The sequence below is a fragment of the Rhinolophus sinicus genome, linkage group LG03 (genome assembly GCF_036562045.2).
Source record: "Rhinolophus sinicus isolate RSC01 linkage group LG03, ASM3656204v1, whole genome shotgun sequence".
Lineage (NCBI taxonomy): Eukaryota > Metazoa > Chordata > Mammalia > Chiroptera > Rhinolophidae > Rhinolophus > Rhinolophus sinicus.
In genome coordinates this window covers 101,161,752-101,174,623 of record NC_133753.1, presented here as the reverse complement: position 1 = coordinate 101,174,623, position 12,872 = coordinate 101,161,752, and the positions used below count along the sequence as shown (strand labels likewise).

The following is a 12,872-nucleotide window of genomic DNA, read 5'->3' as shown; positions in this document are numbered from 1 at the left end:
TTTCTGAAGAATAGCTCATGACACGAAAGAAATATTTACATGTCAAGTAAAAACCCCTAGAAATGAAAGCTGCATATCAATGTGATGCCACTTGTGAAAGATAAAAGAAAAAATATTACAGTCAATAATACAGTAATAACTACGTATGGTGTCAGGTGGGTACTAGACTTCTCGGGGTGATCACTGCGTATGGTATATAAATGTCTAATCACTAGGTTGAATGGCTTAAACTAATATAATATTGTGTGTCAACTGTAATTGCAAAACGAAAAAGTTACACACACACACACAATAAATGAAGCACTACATAGAAAAAACACTGGAAGGAAATATGACAAAATATTAACAAGTTATCTCTGTGTTGTGAGATAATGAGTGATCTATTTAAAAAATATTTTAGAAATTTCTAAATTTTGTATAATAAACAGATGAGATATTTTAAATCAGAAATAATAAATGCCATATAAAAGCAATTAGTCTTCACTGATTTGAGGCATGCCGTGGGAAGGGCAGTTTCTTACTTCTGCCAGCTGTCCTGCATCCCTTTCCAAAGTGCCCGTGACTGGTCAGTGAGCATCAGACTGAGTTCTCCTCTGACACTTTGGAAGCCAAGGAGAAGATGTGTTCTGTCACAGTCACCTGCGTGGCCACAGACCTCAGAGCAGCCAGACTCCCTGGGGTGAGTCACCCATGCACGGGCTTCTGAAGGAATTTCACTGGTGGCTGAAGGTGGTGAGAATGTTCCAGGCTGGGCCTCCATCATAATTCCTCCTTTTTGAAGCATTTTAAAGGTTCTGATGGCTCCCGTTTTCCTCTTCGAAGACAACAGCTTCCTTAGTTTGCCCTTCTAGAGAGCAAACGACCTCACTGATCGTTCACCTCTGCTCTACCCTCATCCACTTGTCTTCACACTGATTTATTAAGTCAACAAAAGTTGATGAGGTGCTTGATAAGGGGCCAATAGCCCAGCACACGGTACCCAAGAATAAGACAAGGGCCGTCCTCTGTCAACACTGCAGTTTGCAGGACCACACCCACTGTCTTACTCGATCCCCCATAGTTGCGGAAGCAGGAAGGCACACATTCTAATGCCCATTTTACAGATCACTAGATGCGCTATGATTTTTACAAATGGATGTTTTCTCCCAACAGTCCCCTTACTGTTCCCTTTAGCTTCAAACTGTGAGTTCCCCAAGATTTACCTTTATAGTGAATCAGAAAAAGTTTGAGGATCTTTTAAAAAAGCACAATTTTTATAAAACCATGCCAAACCCAGGTGACTGACTAGGAATGATGCTTTTCTCTACAATCCCCTCTTCAAGGATGCTGGATGAACGAGATTGCTATCTCTATATTGATAAATACGTTTACGAGTATACCCGCGCATATAGGACAGCTGTATGTACGCGTGTATGTGTTTTTGTACACAAGAGACTGTCTGTGTGCACATCCCGTCTGTAACAGCCCCGCCCCCTGTATAGTTCTCGCTTGCACTTGACACAATGCCTGGCATTTCAATGCAGGCCTCTGGTAAGATTAGCTGACCGGAGGAGTAAAGATTGCCGATTCTCACTGATGTCATGTAATTTGCAGACCGTGTGGAGTCAAAGGAACAGGTGAAGAATCCTTGGCACTCAGAGGAATTTCTACCTGGATTTGAAAACAGGAAGCCACCCCCTTCTTTCTGCCTGGCACCCGGGAGTGGAGAAAACCCCAGATCAGGGCTGCACCACTTAGAGAAGGCAAAACAGCCACCGTCGGTGCAGAAGCCAAGGAAGGAAAGCTCTTTAGGGCTCACCGGGCATCGGATTTAGGTGTGAAGCACAATACTGTATAGGGAAAATCCCAGGCATTTCACAATGTGCACATACTCTTTTAGAGATAAGATACAGAAGGGAAAAAGAGTCATCAGTGTTCCCTTCAAGTCTGCTTCAGTTCTTTCTAAGGTTTAAGGGACAGTAGGTTCTTTATTCAAGTCCATGCCCTGGAAACCATAAAAGTAGCTGCTTGGCTATTTTTAGGGAAGTTAATCTAACCAGGATAATTACAGCAACTCGTACTGGAAATTGATGACTAATCAAAATGACAGGAAATAGAAAATTTTACATTCTTAAAGGTACAGCAGAGAGACTCCAGGACACTGAAGTTGATCTTTACAGATTGACTGGGGGAAGCAAAATTGGTCTAATAAGATAATCAAAATAGTGTGTGAGTCTCGGGCTCCATCGCCTGGGCTCTGCCTGGCCCGGTTTCCTGAGTCTTTCATGTGGAACTGTAAAAAGTTAAATAAAAGAGAAATCAATCTGTGAGGGTAAGTCCAGTGGGGCTTGTGGGTGAGGGACAGAGACCTGAAACCCTTCAGGAAAACCTACCACCCCGTCAGGCTCCCTCAGGCAACACTGCTCCCTTAAGACGGCAGCACCCACCACAAAGGGACTTTACAGGCCACTATGGTCGTGAGCGAGCTCGGAAAGCACCCATCCCACGGCATTCTCCCACATCCTGGCGGCATTTCCCACCCGGGGTCCTGTCTTGAGCTGTTGGTTTTGTCACCTTTTCAAATCAAGTGTTAGGTCCTTCATGCCCCCCCTGCTGGAATGGAATTCCCATAATGTGGGGGTACAGGCTGCCCTACACAATCTCAGCAGAGCCGTAAGCCAGGCTCACTTGGAAGAGCTTTCTCTGAGCTTACTGCATTTGTGATAAAACACTGGTTATATACTTGAAATAAAGAAAATACTGTAAAATTAACCCAAGTGAAGTTCCTCATAAATGTCTCTTGTAATATAATGTGTAAGTACATGTATATACAATGTAGCTCTTTCTAAAAAGCGTACAGGAGAGGAATACAACATGAGTGACCTTAAGAAATACAAATTTTACTGGCAGGAGCAGTTTGGGAGGTGCAAATTCTCCTAAGACTAACGTTAGCTATAAAAAATTGTAGCATATTTCAGTGCAATTCAATATTTTCTTTCATCGGCGGCTCGGAGCCTCAGCCCACAAGTTAAGAGGAATGTAATAAGCTGACTGTATGTGTTAACTGAAGTTAGCATCCAGGATTCTGGGGAACAGAGCAAAGAGGTGGCAGCAGACTTGTGCAGAAATGGGGATTCCTACACTTGTGCCCAGACAACTAGTATCCTGCCTGGGAGAGCGGCATCCCTCCTGCAGTGTGCAGCTCAATCCAAACCCAAGAACTAGAGAACAGCTGCGAAACACGGGCGCACAGACCAGGGTCAGGGTGAGCGGCCGGGCCTCGGTGGGCCGCTGCTGGGTGCCAACAGCAGCCTGTCCACTCTAAGGCCATCACGGGGAACCATTTAGGTATTCAAATCCACACCATTCTGCTTTGTTAGCATCTCCAAGTTAACGTCAATTAGGTCGATAAGTCTCCATTTGCTAAGAGAAGGGGTAAGATCTATACACAGGGTGACCATTTGACAGGAGGTATTTTTTTAACTTAAAAAAAAAGGCAGAGAAATAATTCATTTATTTAACCCAGAATCAGTTATAATCTGAAATCCTGCAATCCTCTTACACAACAACTGTTTTGGCAAACCCTGCTATGTTCCAGCAAATATTAAACTGTGCTTGCCATTTGTCTAAGGAATCTTGCATTAATAAACATGAAGAAGAACACTTTTACCTCCCACTCTCAATGACAGGACCAAACAAAGACCAGCTGTATTCATCAATGGGTCCTTGTTCTGCACATAAAGGCTAATTACATTTTGCTTCAAGCCTACACACGGAAAACTTTACTGCTGCCGGCCCGGCCCAGTCAGCCTGTGCCGTCCCAGCTGACGCAGGGCGACGGCCGTACACAAGACACCGGGGGCTTGGAACAGCCTCGTGCCTTTGACATGCAGCCTTCTTTCCAAAATGGGGACGAGGGATGGTCACCCCAGTGACATCTCCCAGCGGCAGAGAGGCAGAGGTAACACGTACTCCTTAAATCTCATGGGGCGATGATGCCAATAAGCTCAGTCTTCTCCAAGGCCTGCTAATTGCAGAAAAGCACCCCAAGCCCTATTGTGGGGTGGCCTGGAATAGCTTCCATTGTTATGGTGCTGTCACTGTGCTAGGCACAACACACATCCTGGCTGTACTCTTCACAACCACCCCTGCTTTGCCTATTATGCCCATTGTACAGGTGAGAAAAGTGAGACAGAGGTCAGTGAGCTTATCCCAGATCACACAGGGAGAGAGAGTACTGGGCTCCCGTGATTCACACTCAGGTCAGTCTTCTCCAAAGCCCACGTTCTCCTATGCCTCCCCACCTCCTTCCTACATTTTCTGTCAACAAATATTTAAGAATCCCTCCTTTTGAAGGCAGAAAGTAAATTGTTTTGAAATGTTTTAAGATCGTTTGTGAAAAGATTTGCCCCTGGTGGGCTTATATTCATATATATTAACAAAACGATGCTTAGTCTAATAAAATATATGTAGGTTAGGGCTGAAGCAGATGGCAGAGGGACAAACCTTTCCCAGAAAATAAAAGGGGAGAGGAATGCAGAGGGGGAAGCTTCATATTGGATCCCAAGACTGAAGCAATCGCCTCCAAAGATAAAAGAAAGGAGCAATTATTATCTCAGTCCATTCTCTACATTTTTTGTGGATTGCTTCTCTGGGAACCATTTACAGTAAGTGTTTGGCCTTAGGCTGCCTTTTGTTAGCATGTGTCCATTTCTGATTTGGGAATTGCCTGATCCCTGTCTGAACCTAAGTCCAGCCCCCGGCACCCACGGGGCCCACTTGCTGCTACGGAGAGACCATTTGGGACTTCCGGCTGGTCCTGAAGAAGAGCAGCCTTGCCGGCCTTGTGCTTCCACAAACTGCAGTCCTTTGGGCTCCAAGAAGCCCTCACCTTAACTCATTCTCCATCCTCAAATCACGTGTCAGCCCCTTCTGGAAGGCTTCCTTGACAATTCTTTCCTTTCACTCCAGCTGGGTAGGGTTCTGAGCCGGAGACCTGCCATTCCCATCTCCAGCCTCTTCTGCCCACCTGTTTCCCTGGGGGCTGCCCTCTGGCTTCTGACTTTACCAAGAGGAGGCCGGCAGGGGGAGGGAGGTAAGTTCAGGGGTTTCTGGTGCAGCCCTGGGTCTCTCCACCCTGCCTGAGGCCACAGCTCCTCTCAAAGCCGGGTGTGCCAGAGCCTATGCAGTGCTCACCAGGGATGCCCGATTCCCTTTATGGCTTCCCTCTTCCCAGGCCACCCACGGCGGGCAAACAGTCCCAATGCTAAACTGTCTCTGGTTGCCCTCGTTGGACTGTGCCGTCTGTCTTCTGCAGAGACCCTGACTGGCACAGGTACCGGTGCTAACTCATGTCCTTTCTGCCACAGCAGTGATCACACTGGACTGCAATGGCTTTTCTCTCCCCGAGCCTTTTCTCCCGGGAATCCCAAAGCCCAGCACAGGTCCATGCACAAAGGAGACCTCCCAAGAGCGTATGCTGGATCAACGAGTGGACCTGTTATCTGAGTCATGCCCATCACGTACCGTCAGGTTTGTCCTGTCCTCTCCACGTGCACACGTGCCTACCACACCCTGCCTCCCCACTCACAACTGGAGAAGACAAGAGAATTTCCTGCTATTATCACAGTAGCTGACACACCCCAGGAACGCCCATGCCCCCGTCAGCAGTTTGTGACAACAGCCAGTCCTGAGGCAAAGCATTTTTACAATAGAGCAATCAACCCCTATACTTTTTGATTCAATTTTCTGGTTCTGGGTGAGAGAAGTGAATCATCCCGCAGCGTCAGCCTGGCCCATAGCAAGGCCAGAAGAGGGTGGGGACAGGGGCTAAGACGTCCCTTCCTGTCCGGTTCTGTCTCCCAGTGACTTCCTGCCACCATCATGTTCCCTACCTAAGAAAGACGAAAACCTGCAAGTAGAGGACAATTTACGTCTTTACTAGATGGCTGTTCTCTGCTGCTTCCTCAACCCCTAAAACAAACCAATCAGACAGACATAAATTTTCCATGTGGCTTTTCAGAAGTCCAAAAAGAAAATAAAAAATGATCAATCTAGACCAGGGACAGTATTTAGCCACCGTGTGACAAGTGGCATTTTTTTGCTGTCAATTCTCAACAGTTTCAGTAGACACTTTATGTCACCAGGCAATTTTTTTCCTCCAAGTAGTTGTGCGTCCATGTCCACATCCATGGCTGACAGCACCTCCCCAGCGGGCACAGCGAGAGCACAGCAGGAGACACCCACGTCTGGAAGCTGAACTTTATAACACTTTCAGAGCAGTGGCTTTCAAAGTGGGTTTTGATTGACATCCACAAGAAGAACTGTATTTTACATTGTGACCCAGTAACTATATGTTTATATTTTTAGATTTATATACATAATTAAAACAAAAGCATTACAAAACAAAACCTAACTTTACTATGTACCACGAGCCATGACGTTTTCTGTTCGATTCTATTATTTTGTTTTATATTCTATTTTATTACCCAACTCGCTTGTTGCCATTCACCAAACTGATTTCACAATTGTGACCCACAGTTTGTAAAACACTGGCAACAACAAAAAGACAAATAATCCGATTAAAAAATGGGCAGAGGATGTATACAGAAACTTCTCCCAATAAGATGTACAAATGGCCAACAGATATATGAAAAAATGCTCAACATCACTAGCTATTAGGGAAATAGAAATCAAAACCACAATGAGATATCACCTCATACCTGTTAGAATGGCTATTACCAATAAGACAAATAATAACAAGTGTTGGAGAGGCTGTGGAGAAAAAGGAACCCTCATACACTGTTGGTGGGAATGCAGACTGGTGCAGCCATTATGGAAGGCAGTGTGGAGGTTCCTCAGAAAATTATGAATAGAATTACCATATGACCCAGCAATCCCTCTCCTGGGTATCTACCCAAAAAACCTGAAAACATTTATCTGTAAAGATAATGTACACCGATGTTAATTGCAGGTTTATTTATGGTGGCCAAGACATGGAAACAACTAAAGTGTCCTTTGATAGATGATTGGATAAAGAAGATGTGAGATACACACGCACACAATGGAATACTACCGTATTTTGCCGTGTATAATATGCACTTTTTTGCCCAAATTTGTGCGGGAAAAATAAGTGCGCATTATACATGGGTAGTACTGATTCTGTATCTATATTAATGATTTTAATTCTTTTATTTATGCTTATGAATTAAAAGTGTAACTCTAGAAAGCAATAATGACATCCATATGCAAAATAATACTGTGGAATACGATAATCGGTTTTGTTGCACTTACGAGGAACTTGCAACGAAAGTAATTTCGGCCAACGATTCAATGAAATGAAAACGAGGAGCGACGTGTTGTTGTCCACAGAGTCGGTGACTCTGACTTGATAAGACAGGCGATGCCGACTGTGTTCCCACAGTGTGAGCAGCGCGACATTTCTCTTCCTACACTTTAGGCGGGAGCTAGCAATCTAGCTGGTATTTTTACAAAAATTATTGGAAAATCACTTGGAAAATTAAAATGAAAGATTTTCCCCCTGAAAGTTTGGGCCAAAAATGTGGGTGCGCATTACATACGGAAGTGCATTATACATGGCAAAATACGGTACTCAGCATTAAGAAAAGATGAAATAGTGCCATTTGCGACAATATGGATGGATCTTGAGATTATTATGCTAAGTGAAATAAGCCAGACAGAAAAAGTTGAGAACCATATGACTTCACTCTTACGTGTGATATAAAACTGAAGGCAACAAAGAAACAAGACAAGCAAATAAAGAAACAAAAACTCATAGACACAGACAACAATTTAGTGGTTACCAGAGGGAAAAAGGGGGTGGGGAGATGCTAGAAGAGGGTAAAGAGGGTTAAATATATGGTGATGGAAGGAGAACTTACTGTGGGTGGTGAACACACAATGTGATATATATGTAGATGATGTACTATAGAATTGTGCACTTGAAACCTATGTAGTTTTGTTGACCGTTGTCAACAATAAATTTTAATGAATAAAAAAAAGAAAAAAGATAAACATTGGCTTAGAAGCTGGTTGCACAAAAGTTTTTTCTTAAGTGCATAACAAAGCAAACTTTAGTCATAGATACGTAAGATGTACCTATGCCTTTTAAAAAGAGGTGTAGATTAATAAATATAAAATAAATTAATGGAAGCTAGTGAAATAATCCAATACAGCCATACCAAAGTCACTATGAATTTTGTCAACAGTAAAAGGATGTGGATAAGAACGAATAAACCAAGCAATTAGTATGTTGTTTATAGATCAAACTATTTTAGAAAAGAAATGCTACAAACTAAAGATAGAGCTGTGTCAGATTAAAATATTATAACTTAAAAAATCTAATTTACTGAGAAAAGGAAGTTACTTAGTAGAATACAGTCTAGGCAGAAATAATAAAAAACCAAGATGACAGGCCGGCAGAAAAGGAAATGCAGCCCCAGACAGACACTGAGGAGCATCAAGGTGACAGCGGCTGGTGTGCTTTCTGCCCAGGTTATACCCTGGAGTGGGGCCGGAACTCTTGGGCTGGCAGTCCGGGGGCGGGGGAGACACACATCTACCAGCCCGTTGACAGTGATGTCCCGGATTGCAGGAGTTAATACCAGAGCCACCGGTTTTCACAGTGAAATTTTAACGGTTACCACACCTTAAATCAGTTCATTCTGTACCACAGAAAGTCGTATTTCAACACACAGAGAGAAGGGGGTAAAATGATCTGGCGATTTCCACAGGTATTAGACACGCCAACAGGTCAGTGAGAGCTGCCGAGATTGATCAGGGTATTTCAGTCTTTGTGCAGAAGTTCTGTGCTCATGATCGAAATCGGTCTGACTACCAGGCCTGGGCAGCTGGGCTCGCAAAGTCTCGAGCTACTGAACAACCCAGAACAAAGGTCAGGCCCACCCCCACGTGCCCTCAGTGCAGCTGGCCCAGCAGCACGCCAAAGGCCAAGGGTGCGCGTGGTGAGATAGAGGGATGCTGAACAGCAGCACCTCGCATAGAACAGGAACCTGGGAGGAGGGTGGCGCTATTCAGAGGCACCTCCCCACCCCACGCTCACTAAGGCCCACTGAAGCAGCCTGACACACAGCTGGGGGCATGTGGGTTTCTGCGGGAGCCGGGAGGAGGCTCCCAGACAGCAAAAGGTGGTTCAAGCTCTAGCCTGGCCTTACCTGGCTGGGCTTCAGTAGAGGAGGCCATGGCTAGGAACAATCCCTGTGGCTTTACCTTTCTTGACTTATGTCAACATTATTTCTCCTTTTCTGGGTTCTGCATGGAGGGTGGGCTGACAAGAAGTGACCTTGTAGCAGATCACTAATTTCCTACTCACAAGAGCCTTGTGTGATATACCTGCCCCAATATGCATGTAGCTATGTGTACGCGTCTGCACAGGGACGTCCAATGCTGTAAGGTGTGACGTGGGCAAATACACCTGTGTGGGAACTAAGGACACGGGCACAGGTATGTAGAAGGTGATGCGATTTGTACAGACCGAGTTCCACAAAATGCCCCATGAATGCGTATCACATCTTCTATAAGTTGACTCTTCCAAACCTTCTTAGTAAAAGACACAGTGTTGACCAGGCTTCACAAAAATTAAGTGAGTTTCACAGAACAATCCTCAGGCATTAAACTGACAACATAAGGAACTCATGGGAATGACACTATTCCTTACAGTGGCTCAGAGGCCCAGCACCTTCTCAGCCCTGTACCGCTCTGAGAGAGCAAAGCAGGGAAAGTCTTTTATGGATTAGCAGCACCGGGTGAGACCTGACCAAACACATGCAGATGGAGAAAGCCAGGCATAGACTTACTTGGCGGTAATTTCTTCATCATATTTGGTTTTCAGGTCAAATAATTCTGTTCGAGTTTTTTCCAGGGCTGAAAGGCAGAAGACATAAAACCATAATATAAGATACTAATTGTTTAAATTAAATTTAACAAAGAACAGTATGCAAGCAATATATTCTCATTTCAAGAGTCAAAGATGACAAAAGTTCATAGAATGGGACAGAAAATCCCTTTCTCTTCTACCTCATCGCACCCCATGCATCTCCTCAGAGATAATCACTGTTAACAGTGTGTAGAATTCCTTCTTTTAAATATATTTTGTTATTTAAAAATATTTCCATATATAAGTGCACATAGATGTATATTTTTTCATCCCCCATAAACAGGATGATACAAATATTCTCTGAGACGTGCCTTTCCCCTAAGCAGAATGGCACAGAAATCGCTCCATGTCAGGACGCGGGAGTATCAGTAACAGTTAGCTCTGGTATAGAGGAGCCTGCCTACCACATGCCAGGCACCTCGGGGTACCTAGAAGTGGAGGGGCTAGGGTAAGGAGCTAGACACCCCAACTTCAGCTCGATACCACCCAGCTGGCCTCCCAAAGGGCAAATTACATTCCCATTAATACTACGAGTGTGACTATTGTCCTATACTCTCACCAATACCGAATATTATGAATTAGAAATTTTTCTGACAGTCTGATAGGCAAAACAGTCTTTCACTGATTTAATTAACATCTCCTTGACTGTTAAACATTGTTAAGATTTTTACATGTGTGTATCAGCCATGTGCACTTCTTCTGCAAACTGCCCGTTCACTTCCTAGCCCATTGTTCTACTGGACTGTTGATCTGTTTTTATTGATTTGTAGGAAGTCTTTATATATTTTGAGTATTCATTTGTCTTTAAATTTGTTGTGATTATTTTCTCCTACTCTGTCGTTTATGTTTTAACTTGGACTATGTCTTCTAATACTTTCCCCCACATTTAAATTAAATATATAGTGCTGTTTCCCTTTCAGAACACAAAGAAAAAGGAAAACAATGATTAAAAATTTAGCATAGCCTTTTTTGGTATCTTCTAAATTTTAAAGGTCTGTTCTTACTGTTCTCCTTAACTTCACTTAGGGTAGAAATAAGCGTTTTTTCCCTAATATTGTTCCAAATGTCAATTCCTGACAGGTAGTGATTTAGATACATTGGTTGGGAAAAGCGCAGGAAGAAAGCATGTATCGTGGAAGGGACAGAGATGTAACTCAGATCCTCCCACTTCAACACTAACAACTCAACACGGGTGACTAACAGGAGTCAAGGTAGAGAAGCCGGGGCTCCCTTCCCTCCTCCAGGCTCACCACGGGCCGGGCAACAGGTATCAGAGAGGACCTGGGGGGACCTGGAGATCGACCAAACTCCCCCCATTTCAGTCTTCCCTGCATCAACTTGAGTAGGATGAAGCATATCACACCTGTTTGAAGAGTCTGAACTTTATGTTCTGCTTCCTCCAGCTTTGAGGTGGTAGAAATCTGTGTCTCTTGCAGCTTTCTGAACAGGAAGAGAATAAAGCCAAATTGGTCATCTTGTTTACCAACGCAAACAGCTTGTGTTTTGGAGCTATGCCAATCAGCTATCCTCCCTGGAACACACAGCTGGCGACAGGCATGCGATCAGGTACCACTCGCAACCCACAAGCACTGTGGAGCCCGCTCACTGATCCTGCACACCCCAACTTTGTACCCACGTGCTACATAACACGAAGTGCGCGACCTGTGGGACTTGATGGGTGGTAATTGATGTAGATAGAAGGTTACCCTAAATGTAACTTGTTCTTGAAATGCCAGATATAAAAAGAAAAGACCATCATCATGCACTCATTGTTTTCTGAAGTTGGCCTGCGAAGAATGATACATTTACATTTTGCTGACACACTGAAGGAATGTGTTGGAATAAAGGACGTACTAAATAGATGTGACAGCTGCTCCATTTCTGTTATAATGGAATGCGAATGCAACTGTAATACCTAATGGGGGAAATTTTGAATGTTTTAAACCACATTCCACATATTTTTATTTCCCATGATCTCCAAATGAATTCCCTGATAGCATTTCTTCCTCCTAACCTGTAGAAAATTCTCTAAAAATAAGTTTATTATTTTTATATCATATGAACATAACACATGCTCTCATAATAATAAACCTAGGAATACAGAAAAGTAGGAATAATAGTTTAAAAAAAAATCACCCAAATTTCAATCACTTATGGAAAAGGACTGCTCACACTTGCATACATTCCAATTATAAAACTACTGTTAACATATGCTCTGACACAAAAACACACAAAACACAAATATTACAACAGCATGGAAGGTAAAATGTCCTTTCCCTTCCTTGGCTCCATTTCGTCCTCAGATAGAGTTCTTTCATAGCCTTCTAAAATATTTCTACATGTACAGAAATATAAAGTAATGTGCAATATACTATAGTGTAATATACTCTTATAGGTAATATACAGTAGTATAATATAAACTCATGTAAAATACCACAGTGTAGTATACATTCATGTAATTTACTATATAGTATAACTCACATAGTATGCTGTAGTTTAATACACTCATATATAATACTACTATAGTATAATGTAAATACATGTAATATACTGTAGTGTAATACACACTCATATGTAATATACTATAGTGTAACATACACTGCTCTCCCCTTTCCTTTAGGACAAAAGGGGTGGTAGCAGACACGGTACTCTGAAGCTTGCTTTTTCATTCATCTCCACACTTTGGAAATGTTCTACTCCAGCATATACAGTTCTTCTTCATTCTTATTAAATAACTGACTTAACCAAGGCTCCATAAACATTTAGCTTGTTTATCCTTTCTTTCTACAAATAATTCTGCAATGATCACTATGTAGGTTTGTTGCATAATTCTGAGAATGAATTTGTTGGATAACAATGGGCAAAAGGTATGTGTAATTTTCTTTGTTTTGATAGATGTTGAGAAACTTCCCAACAAAAAAACCTCACAAATTTAAACTCCCTCTAATAACACATGAGAGTCTGTTTTCCTGTATCA

The 12,872-nt window shown here is 43.0% G+C and overlaps 1 protein-coding gene across 10 annotated transcripts in view; it reads right to left on the bottom strand.

Annotated features, from left to right (window-relative positions):
- Nucleotides 1–12,872, bottom strand: part of CUX1 (cut like homeobox 1) — a 346,923-nt gene that overhangs the window by 121,181 nt on the left and 212,870 nt on the right. For all 10 annotated transcript variants that reach the window (XM_074328379.1, XM_074328380.1, XM_074328374.1 and 7 more), the window contains exons 7-8: nt 11,259–11,335; nt 9,816–9,882 (exon numbers count right to left, since the gene is read on the bottom strand). In XM_074328379.1, the coding sequence (XP_074184480.1) occupies nt 9,816–9,882; nt 11,259–11,335 (144 nt within the window). The remainder of the gene's footprint in view (nt 1–9,815; nt 9,883–11,258; nt 11,336–12,872) is intronic.